Source organism: Gopherus evgoodei, chromosome 4 (genome assembly GCF_007399415.2).
Source record: "Gopherus evgoodei ecotype Sinaloan lineage chromosome 4, rGopEvg1_v1.p, whole genome shotgun sequence".
NCBI classification, from domain to species: Eukaryota; Metazoa; Chordata; order Testudines; family Testudinidae; genus Gopherus; species Gopherus evgoodei.
In genome coordinates, this window is record NC_044325.1 from 18,966,250 (window position 1) to 18,988,297 (window position 22,048).

General features: G+C 39.8%; 1 protein-coding gene across 6 annotated transcripts in view; it reads left to right on the plus strand.

The window, feature by feature from the left end:
• NUDT14 (nudix hydrolase 14) overlaps positions 1–22,048 on the plus strand; it is an 81,819-nt gene that overhangs the window by 55,588 nt on the left and 4,183 nt on the right. For 5 of the 6 annotated variants that reach the window (XM_030558593.1, XM_030558595.1, XM_030558596.1 and 2 more), the window contains 2 exons: positions 5,584–5,648; positions 9,808–10,045. In XM_030558593.1, coding sequence (XP_030414453.1) covers positions 5,584–5,648; positions 9,808–10,045 — 303 coding nt within the window. Of the gene's footprint in view, positions 1–4,682; positions 4,827–5,583; positions 5,649–9,807; positions 10,046–22,048 lie in introns of those variants that run through there. The other variant, XM_030558594.1, reaches the window with a different exon arrangement.

Genomic DNA, 22,048 nt, shown 5'->3' on the forward strand with positions numbered 1-22,048 from the left:
TTTTTGTTAAGGTGATAACTCAAAAAGTTTTCTAGTCCAATAATACAATTATAAAATTTATAGCTGAAGTTCTTGGCCAATAAAAGATGCATTTAGAGTGAACATCCTTCCTATTAATGAGAGTCTTAAATCTGGGAATAACTTTTTTTAAAAAGAGTTGTATCAAGGGACTGGGACTGCACCTCTGTACAGCCACTGGCCTGTGCTCCCCAATGCCATGTTGGAGCCTCCACATTTATTTGATAAATAAAATTTGCAGAATTTTAAAATATTGTGCACAGATTTTTTAATTTTGTGGTGCAGAGTTTTTAATTTTTTGGCACAGAATGCTCTCGGGAGTATTAAATGGTAGACTGAAATGAGCTTTGAGATTCTTGGCTGAATGGTGCTATATAAGTGTCATTACTGGCCTGTGAGTACTGGTCTCTCTCTGAACAAATGCCATATTTAAACACTTGAGTCCAAGTCATCATTTATTGTAAGTCCAGTCTCCTGTGCTGAGGTAGGACTAAATGAACTTAGATCATGATAAAGCAACCTCTAATTTTTCATATATTTATGGAAAAATAAAACCAGTGGCCCAGACCATCCCAGTGAACCCTGCACACAGATGGAACAGATGATTTTCTGCCTGCACAGCTTTGCTTCTTGGGAATCACAGGGGGAATGGCATGAGCAGCTGAAGGGGGCATGCGATCTCCCACAAACCCTGCGGTCATCACTTGTACTAGCTTATGATACCTTTTCTGCCAGTCCTCCCTGCTAAGTTTAGTCCTTAGGGCAGCTGCAGTCACAGTTACTGTGAAGAATCCTAACCCTCCTTCAGATCCAAGGTGATCTGTGGGGCTTGGTATCTCATTCTGAGGGGAAGCAAACACTAGCTTGCTCCTGGAATGATCCTGGGAGCATTTTGAGGAGTTTTCTTTTCCTGTAGGCTCCTTCCACAGGGTGAGCGAGGGCAGTATATTAGTCATATGTTCACTCTGTAACTTTTTTAAAATGATAGGGACTGGTTCTGGAGCTACCATCTTACACCTGGAATGAGTTTTCCTTGGGAATGACCATTAAATTTTCCAGGAAAGGAAGAACAACAAAAAGAAATCCTATGCATCTTTTTTCCATGTGTGCGCACACAATCTATTGTTAGACTAGGGTCTTTGATGTCAATATCAGATTAAATTCTGTGCAAACCTCATACATTCCAAGGAAAGTCTACAGTTTTCCTGTTCTTGTAGGTCTGTGTCATTGCTCTAATAACAGAAATCTTGGGCTGGGTAAATTTTGTATGTATTATGCTGCCAACCATTAATCACAAGGTTTGCTGTGTACATTTCCATTTTTACTGTTTTTACTTTTATCGTTTAAAGTCTATATTGTTTATATGTACTACTTTAAACCAAAGTTAACTGTAATGCTATTTTAAGAAATTTCTATGAAACATCAAACATGCATATAAATGAGTTACAATATTTGGTCAAAGACTGTTACAATTCTGCCTTTACACACATTAGGCCCATTCCACAGTATATATACACCATCCAAAAAATCTTCAGAGTAATTTTTTAAAATAAATTCACTCTCTCTCTCTCTCTGCATGCTTAACTGATTTAAAATTCAGGAACATAAAGATGTTTTTGTACCCTTAGAGGGCCAGATTCTGCATCTGAATCCACACTCGTGGCTACTGCACCCACATTGAGTCCCATTGAATTTAGTGGGAGCTCTTTGTGGGCTCAGGGATCTACCCATGGAAATCCAGTTGGATGATCTCCAAATACCTGATCCCCTGATTTTAGTAACATGGAGTTTCACAAGTAAAAAGGTACAGCCCTCATCATAAGTTGTGAAACTCTCAAGGATGAGGTCTGATGGATTTTTTTAAAAAAATCATACCAAATTGCACTCTTATTGAGCAAATGCATCTCTGAGAGATTTAAATCTTAACCTATTAGGTTGTGACTCTCAAGCTGTGTAAGAAAACATTAGAATTCATCTGCCATAATTTTAAAAAAGCTATAAACATTGTGTTCAGAATTTTGTCAGTCTCTGAGAAAATTAAAAGTAATGAAGAAATACGTTCTACAAATCTGTGGCATCTCTGTGCCTTTTTGTCTCAAGATGGTGTGAGAGACAGACAATTGTAATAACATGGTACTACTCCATTCCAGTTTAATTTGATCTTGTTCCTTAATTTTGACAGATTGTTTTTAAGTTTCCCATCTGTTCCATAGATATCTCAGATGATTGAGTCTTAGAAGGATCAGCTATTAGACATTTTCCTAAGTAGATGTAAGTTATTTAATGTGATATCTTCCTCTCCAGATGCTAAGGAGGCCCAACCAAAGTAAAGGTTGGACCTGCATTAGGGGTGTAAGGAAGGCTATACAACCTCAGAAACTAGTCTATCCTTCAAAGGGTTTCCACTATGCCATCTAACTTTACACTGTTGATTCAACTTCTCAGGTGACTTACACTGTTTTGTAGCCAGAATATAAAAGAAGAGAAGTTGTGACATGCCCTAGGGTGCAGTCTGGACTATGGAACCACTGTGCCCCCTTTAACTTTCCAGCCCAGGCTGTCTCCTACATTACTATGCTAGTGAACAGCAAACCCTACAGGCTCTGTTCACTGAGCCATCAGCATGCAGAAGCACGCCCAGCAATGTACCTGAATCCTCTCCCTAGCCACTCATGAACTGTATACAGGGCAACACCAGCAAATTCTCCCCCCAGCTGCAGCCTTAGTCTTACACTCCAGAAATGTGCCTTTTACAGTGCTCAAGACCTTGAGCAATGAAAGCTCATTAATTAGTGTGTTGTTCTGTCAAAGGGAAGTGGACATTCACCAGCCTTTGTAACCTAAATAGATTTCCCCAAACTTCAATCAAAAACACACTGTCTTAGATAAAACATTGGAATAAGTTTATTAACTAAAGAAAGATAAGTGATATAGGCATAAAAGTTCAGAATTGGTTACAAAAAGAAATGAACGATAAAATCGCAGTCTAATTCCTAAACTTTATCAGGCTAAATCAAATTTGAAGTAATAAAGTTTCTCTTACCCAAAAACTCTACACCAGTCTGTAGCCTTTCCAGTTAGGAACACTCCCCTCAGTCCAAATGTTTCTTTGTCTTCTGAATGATCTTGTTGCCTTCAGTGTAGGTGGGAGAAGAGAGGTGAAGTGTCGATGTCATTGTCCCTTATTTTATACTCTCTTCCAGGTGCTGGAAACATCGTTGCTGTGTCATGGGGGTTAGACAGCCCCATGGTGTATGTGCTCAAGCAACTGTCTTTCATGTGAATTGTAAATCTCTTGTTTACAACTCCCCTGCTGGTGAAGGGCCCTGAATGGCCAGTGATGGTTGCTTAACACCTGGCTGGATGTTGGTCACTCCTTTGTTGCAACTGAAGAGCTGGTCTGTGGGCATTTCCCAGTCTTACAAAATGTTTCAGTAACAAACATATAGCAAAATCTCATGACTTCATATACATTTTTCACCAAACAGTGATGTTCAACAGATTATAACTTTCTAAATGATGCCTCACAAGAGATACTTTGTACAAAACGTATTGTAATACTTAATCATATAATAGTGGTGAATGTTGGGGTTTAGGGTGCTATTTTGAGGTACAGTCTATCACAGAAGTTTAATAGAGCAACAAACAAAAAAATTACTCTTACACGGACAGAATAGTATCCAAAAAAAGAAAAAGAAATTGAAAATGGTCAAAGAACAATGCTGTGGAAGATCACATAATATACTGCAGTCCAGCAAACTGAAATCTTTTACAGCTTCAGACTTAAATTCAGTCCTTCTGTCTTTACACAATATTTGGCTAATAGCCTAATATTTAATCAAAGAGAGAATCTCCTATCTGTAAACAGAAAAAAAAAATCCATTCATGGACAATAGCACAAAAAAGCGGTGTCCCTCAGTTTAAATTACCCTGCAAATGACATCTGGGGCAGGAGCCATCAGTATCCAATAGATGTCTCTGTGTATCACCTCAGCTGAGCCAAACACAGGTTTCTAATGGGAGCAGCAGCACTCACTGGCGGCAGGCCTACTATCAACTTTCTCCAATGACAGCTGAACATTTCCACTTATGTCCTGTAAATGTGCATTTATATTATCGTTGCACTATAGGTGTTAGCATGTTTCATGTGGTTTTGTCCAGTTACGGACTTTAAGAGCAGTGACAAAGGTACACTTTGCCCAGGTTTGGACTTCATGACTGGGAGTATAGGGCACTTTTTTTTTTCCACAACATTGTAGGTTTGGAGGTGTGTATTAGTTGCTGGAGTTATGTTATCTTTCCAAATGGGATTAAAATCGGTGTGGGTGAGAAGTTGTTTTTGCCCCTGCAGTGGGGTCAGCCAAATTCCAGCATCTAGTGCCCCAATATGTACATTAGAGTCTAGTTTAAAATAGATTTCTATAGGGATAACTTATTCTTGTTATAGAAATGCTCTAAATGATCATTGTGACATAAGATGGAATTTAAAATATTGCTTAAGTTTCATAAAGATTTTGTATCTTGGTTGTTCCTTTAGTTATTTATATTCCTAGTAGTTGTTGTTTAAAAAAAAAATAGCAAGTGTGTGTTTGTATATACATTTTTACTATGGATTTACTATCATAATTACATTTCAAATATTGTTGAATACTTTGACTGCAAATATTCCATCATTAACTTAACCCACTGGATTGAAGAACTGTATGATTCATTGAATAATACATTATCTTTCCAGTGATATGTACTGCACCTTGGCATTGCAAATGAAGGACTGACACTATGATGATGAGTGATATAAACTTGCTTTTGTGAGTTTTAAAGGGACATCAATTAGCAATCACACTTTCATCTGAAAATGTTAAGTTGTCATGTGTTACAAATAAAACCTAAGATTAATTTCTTTCCATTATAGTAGAGAGAGAAAAATAATTCTCTACTTTTTCGGTACTCTGTGAAGAGTCAGTTTGTTTCCCCAGTATGGTGAGTTAGTCAGTTGAATGTGAGGCTTTCATATAGAAACGGAGGAGAAAAAAATCTTTAAATAATTTGTGAAACCACAAAAAGCTGGTAGTAGCTGAAACGATTTATAACTTGATTTTGCAAATAACTAGATTTCAGGTTAATGGTGTCTGTTTTAAAGCCATAGACAAGCATGTGGTCCCAAGCAGCAGGTAGACTTTTTAGTCCTTGCCTTCAGTGGGGTTCCTTGCGAGTGCTAGGGTGCACACATGAAGATTTGACTCCAGGTTTACAGCCTGTGTATGTCCCTGATATCAGAAATAACTTGATTTTGGAAGTTCTTCAGGCTGTTATAATTAATAACTGTATTCTTGGTCTTTTTTTTTCCTGCAAAGTGACTTAAGAGTGGATAAAGTCACCTGTGGTTTTGAGCCTGATTCTCAATCTACTGAAATCAATGGATTTTGGATCAGGCCCTTGTTGTATTGACCATCATGTCTATATAGTTTAAAATAAAATTCATGGGATGTAAGGTTAATAATACTGCATTAATCCATACTGGTTTATTCAGAGTGCATTGATCTGTTTTTTCCCCCTCTTCCTTAGTGTCTCAATCCTGATATTTAATTCCTCTCGGCAATGCTTTGTTGTGGTGAAGCAGTTCCGCCCAGGTAATCCTCTCCTTTAGCTTTACTTTTGCTCTCAAGTGAAGCAAGCTATTAAGGGTTTAGCAGTTAAAAGTTGAGGGTGTACGGATAGTTGTGGTGATAAAATCTTTGTTCCATATTCTATTCCTTTGTTCTATAGCCCATTCTATTCACTAGATCAGAATTCCACAGAATAGGAATTGCTTTACTAGATGAAACCAGTGATCCAAATAGCCCATTAGTCTGTCTTTTTTGGCTTTAGCTACTGCCATGCTTCAGGGGAAGTTGCAAGCAGCCCTGTAGTGAGCAATTATGGAATAAGCTGCTCCTTTAGGAAGTTTCTTCTTGACCTATGGTAATTAGCAGATGGTTTATGCCCTGAATCATTAAGTTTTATGTTCCTTATTTGAAAAAAATATAATCTTATCTAATGTGAGGCAATATATACTTGGGAATTTAAAACAAACCTCAAAATTAGGGAATATTGATACACTATGCACAAATATGTTTTTGCTTTATTGTATACTGCAATGTAATAGGTAGATTATTGGCTCTCTTACATGTAAGAGGTGTTGATACCTTAAGAAAGAATCTATTTAAATTAATTTTAGCGTTTTTGTATCAATTGTTATCACTTCTGACAATATTTATTTTTTTGGAGATTAAAAATAAGATGTATTTTTTCCTCAGCATGTTGGTTTTAACCAAAAAAAAGAAGAGAGCGAGAATCTAAAAGATATTTCTCTTTTTATCTCTGTTGCTAAGAGACTGTTTCAGGACCATTCTGGTAGATGTCATTGGAAACTTTCTGGTGCAGTTTCTTACCATCCGCACTTGCCTATAGTGATTGACAGGCAGTTCAGTGTAATGCAACAATATTGTAAATTGTAGCTCATGTTTTCCATTCAGCACTCTGTTGCCTATTGTAAGGAATAGGATTTATTTATATGTTTATTTAAAATCCTTATGTCTTTTATTTGCAACCAAATAGAAACTGCTAGTATGGCTAGTATGGTATTCTTAGGCGGCTGTAACTGCAAATATCTTTCATGATGTTTTTTTCAAATGACTTTACGAAATTCACTCCTTTGCAGAGGGCACAAGGCTCAATGCACACATTAGCCTTTTAATACTATGCAAGACAGAGCTGGACACATTTTGTCTTTGAATCAGGTCTAATGCATAATAAAGTTCATTATTTTTGCAAATAAAATAGTGTAATAAATAGTGTAATAAAATAGATTCTTTTCAGGATGAATTTCTCAAGACAAGAGAAACACATTAAACTGCTAGATAATATGAAATTAGGTTGGTCCATAAGCAAAGGGAATAGAGAAAATTGAATAAATGGAATACTGTAAGTGTTCTGGCCAGTTGGATACCTCCAGTACGCTATCTCCGTGGAAGTGTCAGATTCTGCTCACTCTAGAGGGCCTAGTCTCACAGAGATCAGAGAGGGCCCTGAATGTGCTCAGAATGGCTGGCCTTCTGTGCAAATGGGCAGTCAAAGTTCCAGTGCAGCTACTGCTCATACCCACTCCCACCAGAGTATATGTGATGGGATTAGATTTCCATTGCCGGGGGATGATTTGCCATGCTGTCTGTAAAAATGTATAAATTAAGTGATGATTCTCTCTGTGTGTCCTATTTGCTCCCCTGTCAGAATCCCATCAGAAAGAGGATAGGGGAAGGGCACGTTTCTATAGATATTTGAGAATTTGTGAACGATCAGCAGCAGTTTAAATCACTACGTGTGTCTACTACAAATGTGACTGTTGTATACGTGTGTCTGCCCCTCCTCAGACAGACGAGAGGGTAGGACTAATTGACTCTTCTGCTAAAATGAAAATCTAAAAGAATGCTGCAGTGGTTTCCACTTTAGTTCCTTACAGATGCCCCATTGAAATAGACTCTAGATATCATTAATTTGATAGTCAACGGACCACATCTTTCCAAATACAATTAAACAGTACGTAACTGGAGAAGACTTGGGTTAGTAGCACTAAACATACACCATGGGATTTTCAGGTTAACATATTACAACCTTTCAGTGGGTTGTTTGTATTTGCTGTTCCAGTGACTCAAAATACATAGCACCCAAGGCTTGTCACCAGCCACGTTTTACCTCCCAAAACAATTGGTGAAAACAAAAAGAAATCAAAAGTTTAAACAGCAAACCAATTCCCTCCCTAATCTGCTAAATTCCAGGAGCCTCTGCAAATCTATACTGCTGACTCTCCCTTCTTTTTCCTTGGAGAGCAAGCAAACCTTTTGTTTCAGTTACTTGAACGGGCTTGTTTTGGGTAACAATATCACCTGGTTTGACTAAGGCAGTTCAGCTTTCTTCCCTGTGTTGCGGCTGCACTGAAAGGAACTCACATGGTTAGGACTTTCCACTCTGAGAATCCACAAATCTTGCCTACGTGCTGGATCATTAATCAAGATTCATGATTAGGGCCCTACCAAATATACTGCCATGAAAAGCACGTCATGGACCTGTGAAATTTGTTAGAGTAATTCTGAGCTGAACTGCGGTTGTGTGTATCAGAGCTGCCTTGTCTGAAGTCAAGGCTGGTGAAATCTGACCTCACTAACCATGTCATGGCACTTTCCCATTTAAAGAGAGAAACTTTTTGGATATTTTCCCATACCTACCATCTGAGTCAAACTCAGATTTTGGATGTTGGAGCAAGCACATTAAAAATTCCCCCAGATTTGCTCAGTAAGATCCAACAAATAAAGCCAGATCCTCAGCTCGGGTAAATTGTCATACCTCTTGGAGCTATGGCGGTTTACACCAGTTAAGGAAGTGTCTTCAGGATCTCCTTGACTTAAGCCAAGTACCCTCAGTAGTGGGCTACTTCTTTGGAAGTAATATTCCTTTATAACCAAAGATAAAAAGGGACAATGAAACATTGGACCATTATTAAGGTATAATAACTGTCACAGATTATTAGATAAAACAGTAGTTTTCATGCTGGGTATCAGATTATTAAATAAAGTAACAGTTTTCATGATGGATATTTTAGAACATTTAAATATCATGTATTTCCTATATTAGTATCAAATTTGTTAATAAAAGAAAGGGGGTGAAAATGGGAAACGTTGCAAAGAAGAAGCAAATGGAGCTACATCTGTAAAAGATAGTTTGAATGGCTCTATATTTTTGGTAATGCTTCTCTGTGTTTTAGGACCCAATCTTGCAGGCTTTACTTTGGAAAAATGTCCACTGAGATCAGTGAGAGTTTTGACTAAAGACTGTAGAATTAGTATTTCCTTTAGGAGTGTATTATAGTGACAGCTGTTTCTAGATTAATGCAAAAGGTCCTTTGCAAATTCCATTCAAGAATCTGTGCAAGGAACTATATGTTCAAAAGAGGATTTTTCAAACAAACATACATGCTTTTCATAACCCTGTCCAAATAACAGCTGAGTTGACAGGCTGAAAGATTCATCACTGTGCACATGGTACAAAATGTACAGACCAACTTTCCAGCAGAGATAAATGCATAGATTAAAATAAACCCTGATATGTACATTGGCCAGCAAATGGTAGTTGTTTTGAACAATAGATTTTTGGGTTCAACCAGCTGCACTTAGTTTTGGTAGCATATATGAGACTTCCATATCAATATAAGCAGAACTAATGTTCAAAGGACCATTTCACAGAAATGAAATAGAAAACAAAAATTCCACTGCTATTTCAATTTTTCTCATTTTTACTAAAAATTGCCCCATCAGTAGTAAATGCTTCAGAATTGAGCAGTTTCAAAAACCCACATCTCCTAGCACTGGTGTATCTTTATGATATATTGTGGAAAGAGATTTTCAAAAGGTGTGAAATATTGCATGCTTCAGTTGCTTATATGGGTAGTTATTGTGGCCTGTCACTTTGGTATGCAAATCGTATAATTTATCCACACAAAACCCATCATTTGTGTGTAAAAGGGATTATGTGCAAATGTGTCTTAATGTGATTTTTTTTTTGCACACACACCAATGCAGGCAGCTGAACAATTTTTAGAATGTAGCCCTGCATGATTTATTGTGTCTATTAGTTGGATTTGTTATAAATTGCATGGTGAAATTCACTTGGAGTAAGGGGTCTTTTTATGCCACTTGAAATGGTATGGCAATAGTAGACTTTTCCAAGCACAGTTGTTTTTCTTTTGCATTTTTTTAGCTGTTTACATGTGTGAAATGGAACGGCACTGTCCTCAAGACTTTCAAAGTAAAGACCAGGATAGCTGGTTTCCTCTATTGGATCCCTTACCAGCTACAGAAGGCATGACCTATGAACTCTGCGCTGGCATAGTAGACAAGCCAGGACTTTCTTTGGAGGAAATTGCATGCAACGAAGTCTTAGAAGAGTGTGGTTATGACATTCCCATTACAAACCTGAAGAGAATCACTTCGTACAGGTAAACAGCAGCCAAGTTGATGCTTTGTATTTAATCTTTTTCAAATGACAATTGTAGAATAGCTTAGGGGTAAATTAATTTTCTTGCCAAATCAATGAGCTGGGAGAAACAGCCATCCACGATTGCTTAAGGGTGTAAACACCAAGAAAGAAGAAGAATTATTTAGGGAGCTATAAAGGGCTATAAACTGAGATTAATGAGATGAAATTCAAACTGAAGAAAATTGGGCTAGTAAAAACTATTAGACTGGGAATAGAGAACCTCAAGGGAATTGGAGGAAAACCCATTGCTTGGGGCTCTTAAATGTTGAGTGGTTGAAGTGCTAGAAAGTGTATTGTAAGAAACAATCCTATACTGACAGGATGATAGGCTAGCTGACCTATTGTATTAGATCTTTTCCATCTTTGCTTTCCTTTATTCTAATTAAAAACTGAGCTGCACAACATGGGCTCTGAGCCTACACCGATGGGACTCCAACATGAGGGTTTGTGCCACTGGATCTGTTTGCAGGATCAGGGCCATAACTGAAGCTCATATGAAATATGTATTAGGATACATTTTATATCACTTTTTTGCTGGCGCTGTTATGAACATTTTCACGTGTTTTTAATTTCATTGTAAAATATTTTAATAAATTACATCAGAAATAAGAGAATATATTTGTGCTGTTTAGAATTAAAGAAATGTCAAAAATTAAATACTTTCAGAAGAAAATGTTTTCACAGCCTTATTACCATTATATCTCCCAACCAGGCTGTAGCATTGTTAAAGGCATCTATTACCATTATCCAAAATACATGTACAAGAGAATGGCTGCAGGTTTTTTACTTACTTCATTTTTACTTGACAGCTCTATTGAACTAGACCCTGTCATTGGTTTTTAATTTGAGAATTGAATACAAATCCACAGCTGTCAATCCTGGCAAATGTTATTTCCTGCTGGATTAACAAGCAACGCTTCTGATGGAGGGGGTGTGTGAGGGGTGAATCACAGGAGTTGTCTCTTGCAACTCCTTGAAGATCAGTTAAGGGTTTTTTCTACTGAAAGAAACAATGCTTTCTAGAATTAACAAAAGCTGTTCATGGTATTTTGTATTTTGTGTGACACTGATGTGCTGAACCAATAGAGATATCTAAAAAAATCTTTTTAAAAAAAATAAGTTGTGACCCTATTTCCATTGTAAACCCTCTATTTTTAGGGTTTATAACTCAATAGTAAGAATTCACATTTAGCTGAAACAACATACATTTTCTGTTAACAAATTTCTTTTAATTTTACAGATTTTTTTTTTAGTTGAGTTGCCCAGGTTTTACTTGCGGTATGACTCCCAAATAGAATACATTAGGGTGATGATTAATCTTTAAGGCCCCTGTCCCACACTGTGGTGCTTATGGGCACAGCAGTTAGCCTGTGTGGAGGTCCACCAAGTGGGGCTCCAGGCAGGTGGAGTGATTCACTTTTGTAAATCAAAATGCAAGATTGTGGCCCTAAAGATGATATTTTTCTGGCATTTATTTTGCACCTTGAAATAGGGTATTGGTGGTTTGTTTCAGTTAAAAACTCATCTGTTGTTGGACTTTTTAGAACTCTGCACTGCCACTTGGGAGACAGAGTTGATTCCAAATCCTGTGTTCTTGCTCCCTTAAAAGGAATATGTTCAGCTTCTGTTGGGGAGAAGGGCTTTTGCATCATTCATGTCTGGGTCCTGTTCACTCTTTCTCAGCTTGCAGCGTGGTGGCCCAACATGAGCCTTGAGTATTGGGTGTAACAGCAGAATGTGAGAATTGGTCCCCTCTGTCAGGGACATTGAGTACCTCCAGAGGAAGTGGGGAGAACATTGAGCATACCAATATCAGTGTTTGAAAAAAATAGCTGTTCTTCAGATTGCTGAAATGCATTCTAGATAGTATCTTTATCAACCCTCTAATAGCCAATACAAAATGCTGACATAAGACATTATAATGGCTAGTATGTGTTCTTTCCATGATTTCTGGATTAACATATAGTACATTAATCAGATCCATTATTATAGTCTATCATCTCAGTGATCTCTATAACAATTTTTCCATTAAGTATTTATTGACCTGATATTTCAGGTCAGTATTTTGCAGAGTTCTTCACATTGTACAGCTTTGCATTTTCAGTCCCCACTGCTTTGTTCCTGGGAAACATCTCAACAGGTGTGCACTTGTGAAATCAGTCTGATGTGAACTAAGAGGAAAGTGTCTGGACATACAGTAAACAGTCGCATGTCAGTGCTCATTCTGAATTTCCTTCCTGTGGAAGTTTGAATTTAAGTAGTGAACAGTAATCTAATCTAGTTTTTATTTGTTTTCATAAGTGAAATCACTGTTTCAGTACAATAAAATTAGAAACGTTTTAAAGTCATGACTAGAAAAGTGACTATGCAAGAGTGACACCTTCTTACTCAACAGTATGACAGCTATTGGGAGTGAGACTGCAGCTTGCCCTATGGGCCTCCATAGGCAGTCAGAGGTTATAAAGTTTTAACCTCAGTCCCCTGCCTAGGCTTCCTACACTTGCACAGGTAGGAGGGGATTGTGGGGGAGGTTGTGAGCAGAGCCTTTACTCTGCCCCTCCTGATATGCTGACCGTCACAGCTGATACAGAACAGAGGAGAAAGTAATCTGTTGTTGTAGTCCAGGAGCATGAGTGTAACAGGAAGTGAATTATGGCTCTTAGAGACATAATTTGTTGTCTGGTCTGCTCTGGGGCTTTGCAGTTATGTATCATCTCTTACTCAGGGCAGCCTGCATAATCAGTCTAGCTTTATGCTATCTGAGTATTATAGTTGGGGTTAGTAGCCCCACATATTATTAAGACTGCCCGACACTTCCTATTATAAAGATTCTGGTTTTGGTTGCTTATAATTTTGTCAAACTTTAAGCATTTGGGCTGAATTCCCCCTCAGCCAAAATGGTTCAACCGTTTCTGAAAACCAGGCTAGTGAAACATATGTTGTTTTGACTATGTTAAAAAAAAATTCTGGTGCCCTCTTCTTTGAGAAATTTAGCACCCTGCTACTTTGGAGCACTAGAATACAGTCCCCTTCAGAGCCTTGAATGAAATCCATGATTTCTGAGTTTCACCATTCCTCTGCAGATAGCAGGTATCTATGAAACCCACTCACAAAGTGTCTCATCCCACTTATTTACTAATTTTTGAGTGCTTGGCTTTGCAACTTCAAAATGTTATTTTAACATAGTGTTTTTATGTGTCATTATTTATAGCTCCATCATTGTGTTAAGCACTTTAGAGGCATGTAAGAGAGTAAGACCTGTATTCCATTGGATGCAGCAAAAAGCAGTATGATTATCATCTTATAAAAAAATACCCAGTTTTTCTGATCCTACGACTGACCAGGTCTTTTGTGTTTTGCCTTTTATTAGATGGTGAAAAGCTTCCTCCTGATCCCCAGGTGGTTGACTGTGGTTCAAACTTGAACTTATATGAAGTTCACCTGTGAACTAGCTTTTTAGGCTTCAACACCCTCAGTGCCATGCTGAAGGCTTGTTTTATTGCACTGAAGAAAAAATAATGGAATTTTTCTTCCTGATTGCAAGGTATCTATTAACTTCTAGCACTCCCATGAGTTCTAACATTTTCAAAATCTTCACCAAGAATATTTGTAGAGTGCTTTAGATTTAAATAATTCAGCAGAACAAGATAAAAAATACCGATTGTTCTTCTTCGAGTGCTTGTTCATGTCCTTTCCATCATAGGTGTGTGCATGCACCGCATGCAGTCACTGGCGATTTTTTCCCTCAATGGTATCCGTCGGGCTGCCTCTAACATCCTGTAGTGTTGCATGCCCATGCGCTGGTATAAAGGGCCCGGCTAGCCCTACACCCTCTTAGTTCCTTCTTACAGCCTGTGATGATCACTGGAACAGCTTTTCTTGCTTTGGCCAGGTGTTCATGAGTGGTTCTTGGTTCATGAGTGGTTCCCTCCTTTCTTTTCAAGTTTTGTTGCCCTCTGTTTATTTTTTTTAGTAGTTGTCTAAATAGTTGGACTCTCACATTTGTTTAGAGGGCATCCTCTGTCCCTGGGGCCTGGCAGGCCCTGGTCTCCAGGCTTCAAAGCCAGTGCCTCCTGTGGCAAGCCCACATCGGTTAGCTTCTCACCTTTTGGCACACTTTGGCAGATCATTTCAGCAGATCTTTCTCTTCTCACCATGAGTGGTCCCTTCGTAACAAAACCAAGTCCATCTTCCCAAAGGTGAGAGTGTCCCCTTGTAGACCACAGAACAGGAAATGTCAGCAGTTTTGCTCGCTATGCAGTTGCAGCCTGGGCTCACTCAACAGATGCCTTCCTACTCCCATAGACAAAGCACCTGTTGCACACAAGAGGAACGGGAGGGGAATACGTGTACAAGGTCCTACTGAAAGTCAAGCGAGACAAAGCAAGGGTTATTCTTATAGCCCCTGCATGGCCGCATCAACACTGATTCGGCCTGTTGTTGGCCCTGTAAGTAGCGATCCTGTTTCCACTCCCTCCTGTCCCGGACCTGATCTCGCAAGATCAAGGCTGATTGCTCCACCTGAACCTCAAGGCCCTCCACCTGACTGTGTGGAAATGCCATGGTTAAATCTGACAAAGCTGGTCTGTTCTGCCAGGTCTTGCTAGGTAGTTGGAAACCTACTAGAGCTACTCACTTTGCAAAGTGGAAGCGTTTCTCTCCGTGGTCATCCCAAAAAGGCCTCTTACTGGCTCGGTCACCTCTCACCAACTCGGTCACCTCTCCAGTCTGTGCTGGACTACTTGCTCCATCTGAAACAATAGGGCCTAGCCATTTCATCAGTCAAGGTGCACCTAGAGGCAATCTCAGCCTTCTACCCTCTGGTGGATGGTAGGTCAGTCTTTTCATACTAAATGTCCATTTGCTTCCTCAAGGACTTAGAGAGACTTTACCCTCAAATTCATGAACCCATTCCCCCATGGGACCTAAACCTGGTCCTGTCAAGGCTCACGGGCCCTCCCTTTGACCCACTGGCGTCATGCCTTCTGTCATATCTCTCCTGGAAGGTCTCAGAAGTCTGGGCCCTTACATCAGAATCCCCATATACAATGTTCTTTAAGAACTCTCACCCTATGTTCCTCCCAAATTTGAACATTTACAGTAAATAGAAGGTGTGAAAGAAAGAAAGAACACAGCCCTTATCCTATGGAGATAGTATAGTGCATTGTAGTATTTTCAAAGGCATTTTTCCTTCTACATAGTAACCTATGAATACAATCCACTTTTACCTTACTGCATTGTGGTGAATAGCTGTGGTACAATAAAATGAATTATGATTAGAAAGATCACCTGCTAGTACACCTGTTTGTGGACGGTACTGTGTAAAATAATTTTGTGTTAATTGCATCTATTCTTTTTTTTTCCTGCACCTGCTGCTTATAACATTAAAACTGTATAAAGGTCTTAAGATATTACAGTGGAAATTGCACGAAATTTGTCTGAGTAGATTTGGAATGCAGTACAAAGGCCACTGAGATACTGTATTTGCTTGTACACATGACAGTATGAATTCTCTACATACCAGATTCTGCATCCAAATAAAAGTTGTATTTTATAAATAAGTTCCATGTAGAGAACTTCACCTTAATTACGTACATTTAAACTACAAAGAAGTCGGTGTGTGCCAGCTTCAAATGTGAACATGTAGCACTTTGAATGACTGTAAAATTAAAATGAATCAGTGTTTAAGAAAAAGTTAGTAGTTCCGCTTTTATATACTGCATACCAGATTTATGAATGAAATTGTATACAGAATCTCATCGTTGCTAACAAAGCCAGTTTACGTTTATTGTGCAGTATTGCAAGTGCCTCAACAGGGAATGGTCTAGGTGAGCACAGGCCCTACACACCTGAACCTCCAAGGTATATACCCTACGCAGCTCTACATGCCTAAGCAGCGCTTCCCACATCTACACCATTATTTTTAGCAGTGTAGTGTCCCGCTGCCTCCCTGCTGGTGGAGTAGTGGGGAAAGGCTCTGGCAGCGGGGAGGCACCCGGAAAAGGCTCCAGCAGCAGGACACACCGCAGTGATAAATGTAGATACAGCCTGCCTTTCACTACAGCACGTAGCTCCTGTACGCGATATGCCACCGTAAGTGTAGACACAGCCTGAAAGGAATGTATGAAAACCTGAAAGTTCCTTTTCACCCACCTCTTTATCCAGAGCTGTTCACTTACTTAGATGGTTAAGAAAGAGCCCATGAAGGGATGCTTGGTTTTCCCAGGGTTCTTGTTGACTGATATACACAATCTAAGTACATAATGCCATTATTACATATAAGCATCCACACTGGTTCTCCCCCCCCCAAAAAAAAATATTATATCTGTGTATATAGCACTCATTTTAAGGGACTGCATTCATTTTAGTCCAAGTCTCTTACATTCTACACACATTTGGTGTCATTTTATTGTCAAAAATTATTTAGATTGGAATGAAGAATTATGAAATTGAAGTTACAGAGTAATATACAGCAAAAGAACAAATCCTGCAGCACTGCAAGTTTCCTGCATTCATAATTTTTGTATACTCCTCACTTTGCACTTGTCTCCCATGTGTAGCATGTTAGTGCTTGGCAAGTTAAGATATATGCTTGTGTGTGTCAGTAATAAATACAGGTTTTATCTCTGTTCTTAGGAGGCTCACTGTGTGATCATGGGGAAAGCAATTTTTTTTATTTGAAATTATAGGAAAAGGCTAAGAAGAAAAAACGTATAGACGGTATATAGAGCAGGAAGGTGGCAGACATAATGTCAAAGAGAATAAAGGCAACTCAAAATTACTGGAATATTTTGTATAGTAAGTGCAAACAACCATGCAAGAGGATAACAGGAAAGTGGTAATGACTGAAGTTTGATATTACTAGAAACCTAAAGAAGTCTTTCTTTCTTTTCTAGAACCTCCCCCCTTTCTCTCACCTTCCCCCCCCTAAAAAAAAAACAAAAAAACAAAAAACTGCTGAAGGTCACATCCCTAATATACATTTTCAAAGGGGAATGTTAAAATGCTTTATGACTTCATCAGAGCAGAAGAGGCAGTTAAAGCTGCTTCAAAATAACAGGCCCCAGTGAGTTGCATTTGGGAATTCTGTAGGAAATAGCAAGGCAAATAAAACATTTTTTGTGGCAATTTTTTGATAGTTCTCTAAGGAAAGGGAGAGTACAAGAGGATGCAAGACAGGTTGGAAATATTGTAAAAGATGGCAGCGGTCAATATTCAGGAATATCTTTTTTAATAAAGGGCAGTTAGCCTAGTTGGGAATTGGTCTTGCTTTGAGCAGGGAGTTGGACTAGGTGACCTCCTGAGGTCCCTTCCAACCCTGATATTCTGTGATTCTAGATTCATGAGGAGAAGATGATACTTAACTGAATCAGAAGATAAGAAAGCCAAATCATCTAGACCAGTAGTCCCCAAATTGTGGGGCAGGCCCCCCTTAGGGGGGACACAGAGGAATGTTCGAGGGATCCAGGTCAGCCCCTATGGGGGGTGGGGAGGGAGCGCCACCCAGCCCAGATCTGGCCCCAGCCACAGCTCCACTCCATCCTAAACCCAGCTTTGGCCCCAGCCCCAGCCCAGTTCTGCCCTCATTCCCTCTCTGCCTCCAGGCCAGCTCTGCTTTTAGCCCCAGTTCCTCCCCATACCAATCTCCTCTGCTGAGCTAACTGTGCAGTGATGGGGGGAGTGGGTGGGGAGAGAAGACATGGACCAGGATGGCCAACCTGAGCCTGAGAAGGAATCAGAATTTACCAGTGTACATTGCCAAAGAGCCACACTAATATGTCAGCCCCTCATCAGCTCCTGCCCCTGCTCCCAGCGCCTCTCACCCACTGGCAGCCCTGCTGATCAGCGCGGTTAGCTCCAGCCCTGGGAGTCGGTGCCTATACAAGGAGCCGCACTTCTGAAGAGCCACGTGTGGCTCCAGAGCCACAGGTTGGCCACCCCTGATGTGGACAGATTCCATTACTGGTAAGGGAGGGTGCAGCAAGAAAAGGTTGGGAACCTAGACAAAAAATAGTAAGTGAGAAAATACTGGAAATAGATCCTTTTTGTGCAGCAAAATATATTGCTTTCTCTTTTGATCTCTTCTTGAAATAGATGACTTTTTTGGAAACCAAAGTGAGACAGATCTATAGTTTAACAATGAAAGCATTAGGCATAACTTAGTCAATTTAATGTTATACCAAATATAATGTAATATTATACGAAGTATTTAAAGTTAGTCAGTTTAAAAGTGAGAGGAGCTGTTGAATTAGTATATAAATAGATTTAAAAATATAAAGTCTTAGAGAGGAGTAAAATAAACTGCAGTTAAAAGTATTTATCAGACCCTTTGTTCTTGTACATTGTTATTTGGAGGCAGATATTTATTTTAAAACTAATAACTCAAAATGCAATTTAAGCTTGTCTTAAAACGGAATGGAGAGAATATAAATAGAAGAACAAACAATGAAGTTGTGGCCATATCCTACCACTAATTTTTATTTTTTTATCCCAAATGTTCCATTCAATTCAGTGGCAAACTCTATGCATAGATAGATGGCAAGATATGACCCAAACTGTGTGCAATTCCAGGTACTACAGTATAGGAAAGATATGAGATCCTGGTCAAACATCATTTAAAAACATTTAAGTTTGAGAATAACAGCCAGACTTGATATTTTGAACTTAGTACTAAGGAGGAGTATCATATAAATAATAATATCCTGATGTGAAATCAATAAGCTATTTGAGATCCTGTGGCAAGAAACTGAATCTCTCATGATGCTGTGACTTAGGAAACAATTTTCTTTTATGTTACAGAAAAGATGCATGGTGGGAGAACTCAGTGATTTCCACAGCTGCAGCTATTTCAAAAGTAAAAGGTCATGGGTAGCATAGGAAGAGATTACCTTGTAAATAATTAAGGCAGAGAGTTTGTATGGAAGGGTCTTTTGTATAAGGGTCATATGTTTTTAAACTTGGTGGATTGCAGACTGATCCTTTGCGTAATATCAAACTGACTAGGTTACCTCTATCTAATGCTTTCATTGTCTGTCTACAGATCTGCATCAGTTTGGTTTCTTGAACTTCAGAAGCGGGTTAAAAGAGAAGGGGATATATTTTTCTACTCAAAACTGTTTTTTCCCACTTGTTATTTTTTGGATGAAATACTATATGATACAAATTGCTAGAAGTAGTCCTAAAAAGAATTTGTGTAAATCAAGTTAAAGTGAGAGCAAATCAAGATCAGAAGGTGAGATAGCCATCAGCAATATTTTATTATGTATTTATTCATTTATTCTTAAACACCTATGTAATTCTGTAATTTACCATGGCACATGTAGAGATTAACAAGGGACATTCCCTGCCCTGAAATTGTACAGTCTAAATTAATCCAACATTTATTTTCATTTCTTTAGGTTTCTACTTAAAAATATCAAATCCTGGGCTCTGTGTGCTTTTCTTATTATTAAAAACACAATTCCTCAAAAAATAACCGATGAAGAACAAATCCTACCCTATATAAAAAACAGCAAGATATCCCCACTTCTTATAGACTGAAAAACAGAGTGCCCCTCATACAAACAACACAGATAACAGATAATAGAGAGAGGAAAATGAGGGCCAAGAATTAAAATAAATGTGATATAAAAACAATGTAATATTCCATGGCAAATAAGTCTTTTAAGTTATGATTTTGTTATACAGACTGAGGTAGGATTGGGAAAAGTTGATAGAACTCAGGGTGGAGCTCAGTGGTGAAAAGCAAGCCAAGGCATAGTTTGACTTCTGCATTTAGAGAGGCAGCTCCAGTCAGGCCAATGGGGCTACACATGGGGGTGCAAATTCCATACCAGCTTGAGGCTTGCAGTTTGAGGGGAGTAGCCCCACAACCCTCTTACTTTCGCTCTCAAAGCTACACCTATGAAACAAGGTGAATAAACTGGGGCTAGCGTCTTTACAGAACAACTTGGACTCCTCCTAGGATTTAAAGGGCTTACCTGTGGTGTATTCTGAAATAACCCTGTTTGTTCTTAATCAGTGATTCATATCCTGTGTTGCTTTTTAGTGCCGTGCATTATTGCTATTAGTACCAAGAAAATATATAAAAGTGTGTCATTGTCATTACAGCAGAGAGAACACTGATAGCATATTAGCATAAAAAATGGCATTCCAACTTTAGAAAACTGCGTGCTGGTAGCAACTTCATGAAAAATGGGTCTACCTTACTTTTATAATGAGATTAGAGTGATTAAACCAGCGTGGTGGACCCAGTGTGTAAATCCTGCTGCTTTCAAAGACTGCATTTCTGTTATGTCTTCTGCCAGTTGGATCGTCACTTGCAACTGAGATGAGTGGCAGCATGTGTGATGGGGTTATTCTTCCGAGCAGCTTCCCATTAGAGAAGGGAAAAGGGTGCAAAGGGCAAGGGGAGTCCAGAGAAGGCATTTGATCTTGTGCTAGTGGTGCATCAAGTCTGTGAATCATTGTCAGTGCTGGATAGCTTTTTTTATTGACAAGCCTGCAGCGATAGCCACCATAATAGGATTCAAATGCTAAGGACAGTGGCTGCAAAAACCAGGTCATTAGGGACAGTAAATAGTAATTCAGTTTTACTGAGAAAGCAGGTCACATCCTTCAGTAAGAGGCAGGCGAGAAAGGGGGAAGCCCATTAGATTCTTCTCTTGCTACCTCCCACTAGGTCACATTATCTTTTGGCCAAGGAATGTATCAGAAGAATATACAATCACAGAGAAAGCAGAGAATAGATTGAATATTACATAGCACCGTTCATCTTAGGGCTTGGCTACACTGGAGAGTTGCAGCGCTGGTGGTGGCTTTACAGCGCTGCAACTCACTCACCGTCCACACTTGCAAGGCACATACAGTGCTGTATCTCCCTGGCTACAGCGCTGGCTGTACTCCACCTCGGCCTGGCGAATAACGACGGCAGCGCTGGTGATGCAGCGCTGCTCCGCCAGCGTGGCCACCAAAAGCGCTGTTATTGGCCTCCAGAGGTATTCGGAGGTATCTCAGAATGCCTGTTCAGCCACTCTGCTCATCAGTTCGAACTCTACTGCCTTGGCCTCAGGTGACCTGCCCTTTAAATGCCGCAGGAATTTTAAAAATCCCCTTCCTGTTTGCTCAGCCAGGTGTGGAGTGCAATCAGTGAATCTTTCCAGGTGACCATGCCTCCACGCGCCAAACGAGCCCCAGCATGGAGCAGTGGCGAGTTGCTGGACCTCATCAGTGTTTGGGGGGAGGAAGCTGTGCAGTCCCAGCTGCACTCCAGCCATAGGAATTACGATACCTATAGGCAGATATCAAGGGCCATGCTGGAAAGGGGCCATGACTGTGACGCGCTGCTGTGCAGGGTTAAAGTGAAGGAGCTGCGGAGTGGCTATTGCAAAGCCCGCGGGGGAAACCACCGCTCTGGCACTGCCCCCGCAACCTGCCATTTTTACAAAGAGCTGGACGCGATACTTGGGGGTGACCCCACCGCCAATCCGAGGACCACGATGGACACTTCAGAGCAGAAGAGGAGGGAGGGTTAGGGCTGCATGCATGCATGCCTAGATGTGGAATAGCGCATTGATGTGGTCTATCACGTCGCAATAATCGGCCTCGGTAATCTCTTCAAAAGTTTCAGCCAGAGCGTGGGCAATGCGCTTGCGCAAGTTTATTGGGAGAGCCACTGTGGTCCTTGTCCCAGTCAGGCTAACGTGTCCGCGCCACTGTGTCATGAGGGGCCGGGGGATCATTGCAAGACACAGGCAAGCTGCATAGGGGCCAGGGCGGAATCCGCATTGCTGTAGAAGATCCTCTCGCTCTTCCCAGGTGACCCGCAGCAGCGAGATATCTTCCAGGATCAACTCCTGTGGAAAATGTTGGGAGAGTGTTCAGTGTAGGTGCCCCCTGCAGCTGTGTGCTTTCTCCAACGCACAGAAAGGACAGTACAGCCCTGAAGCAATCAGTCCCCCTT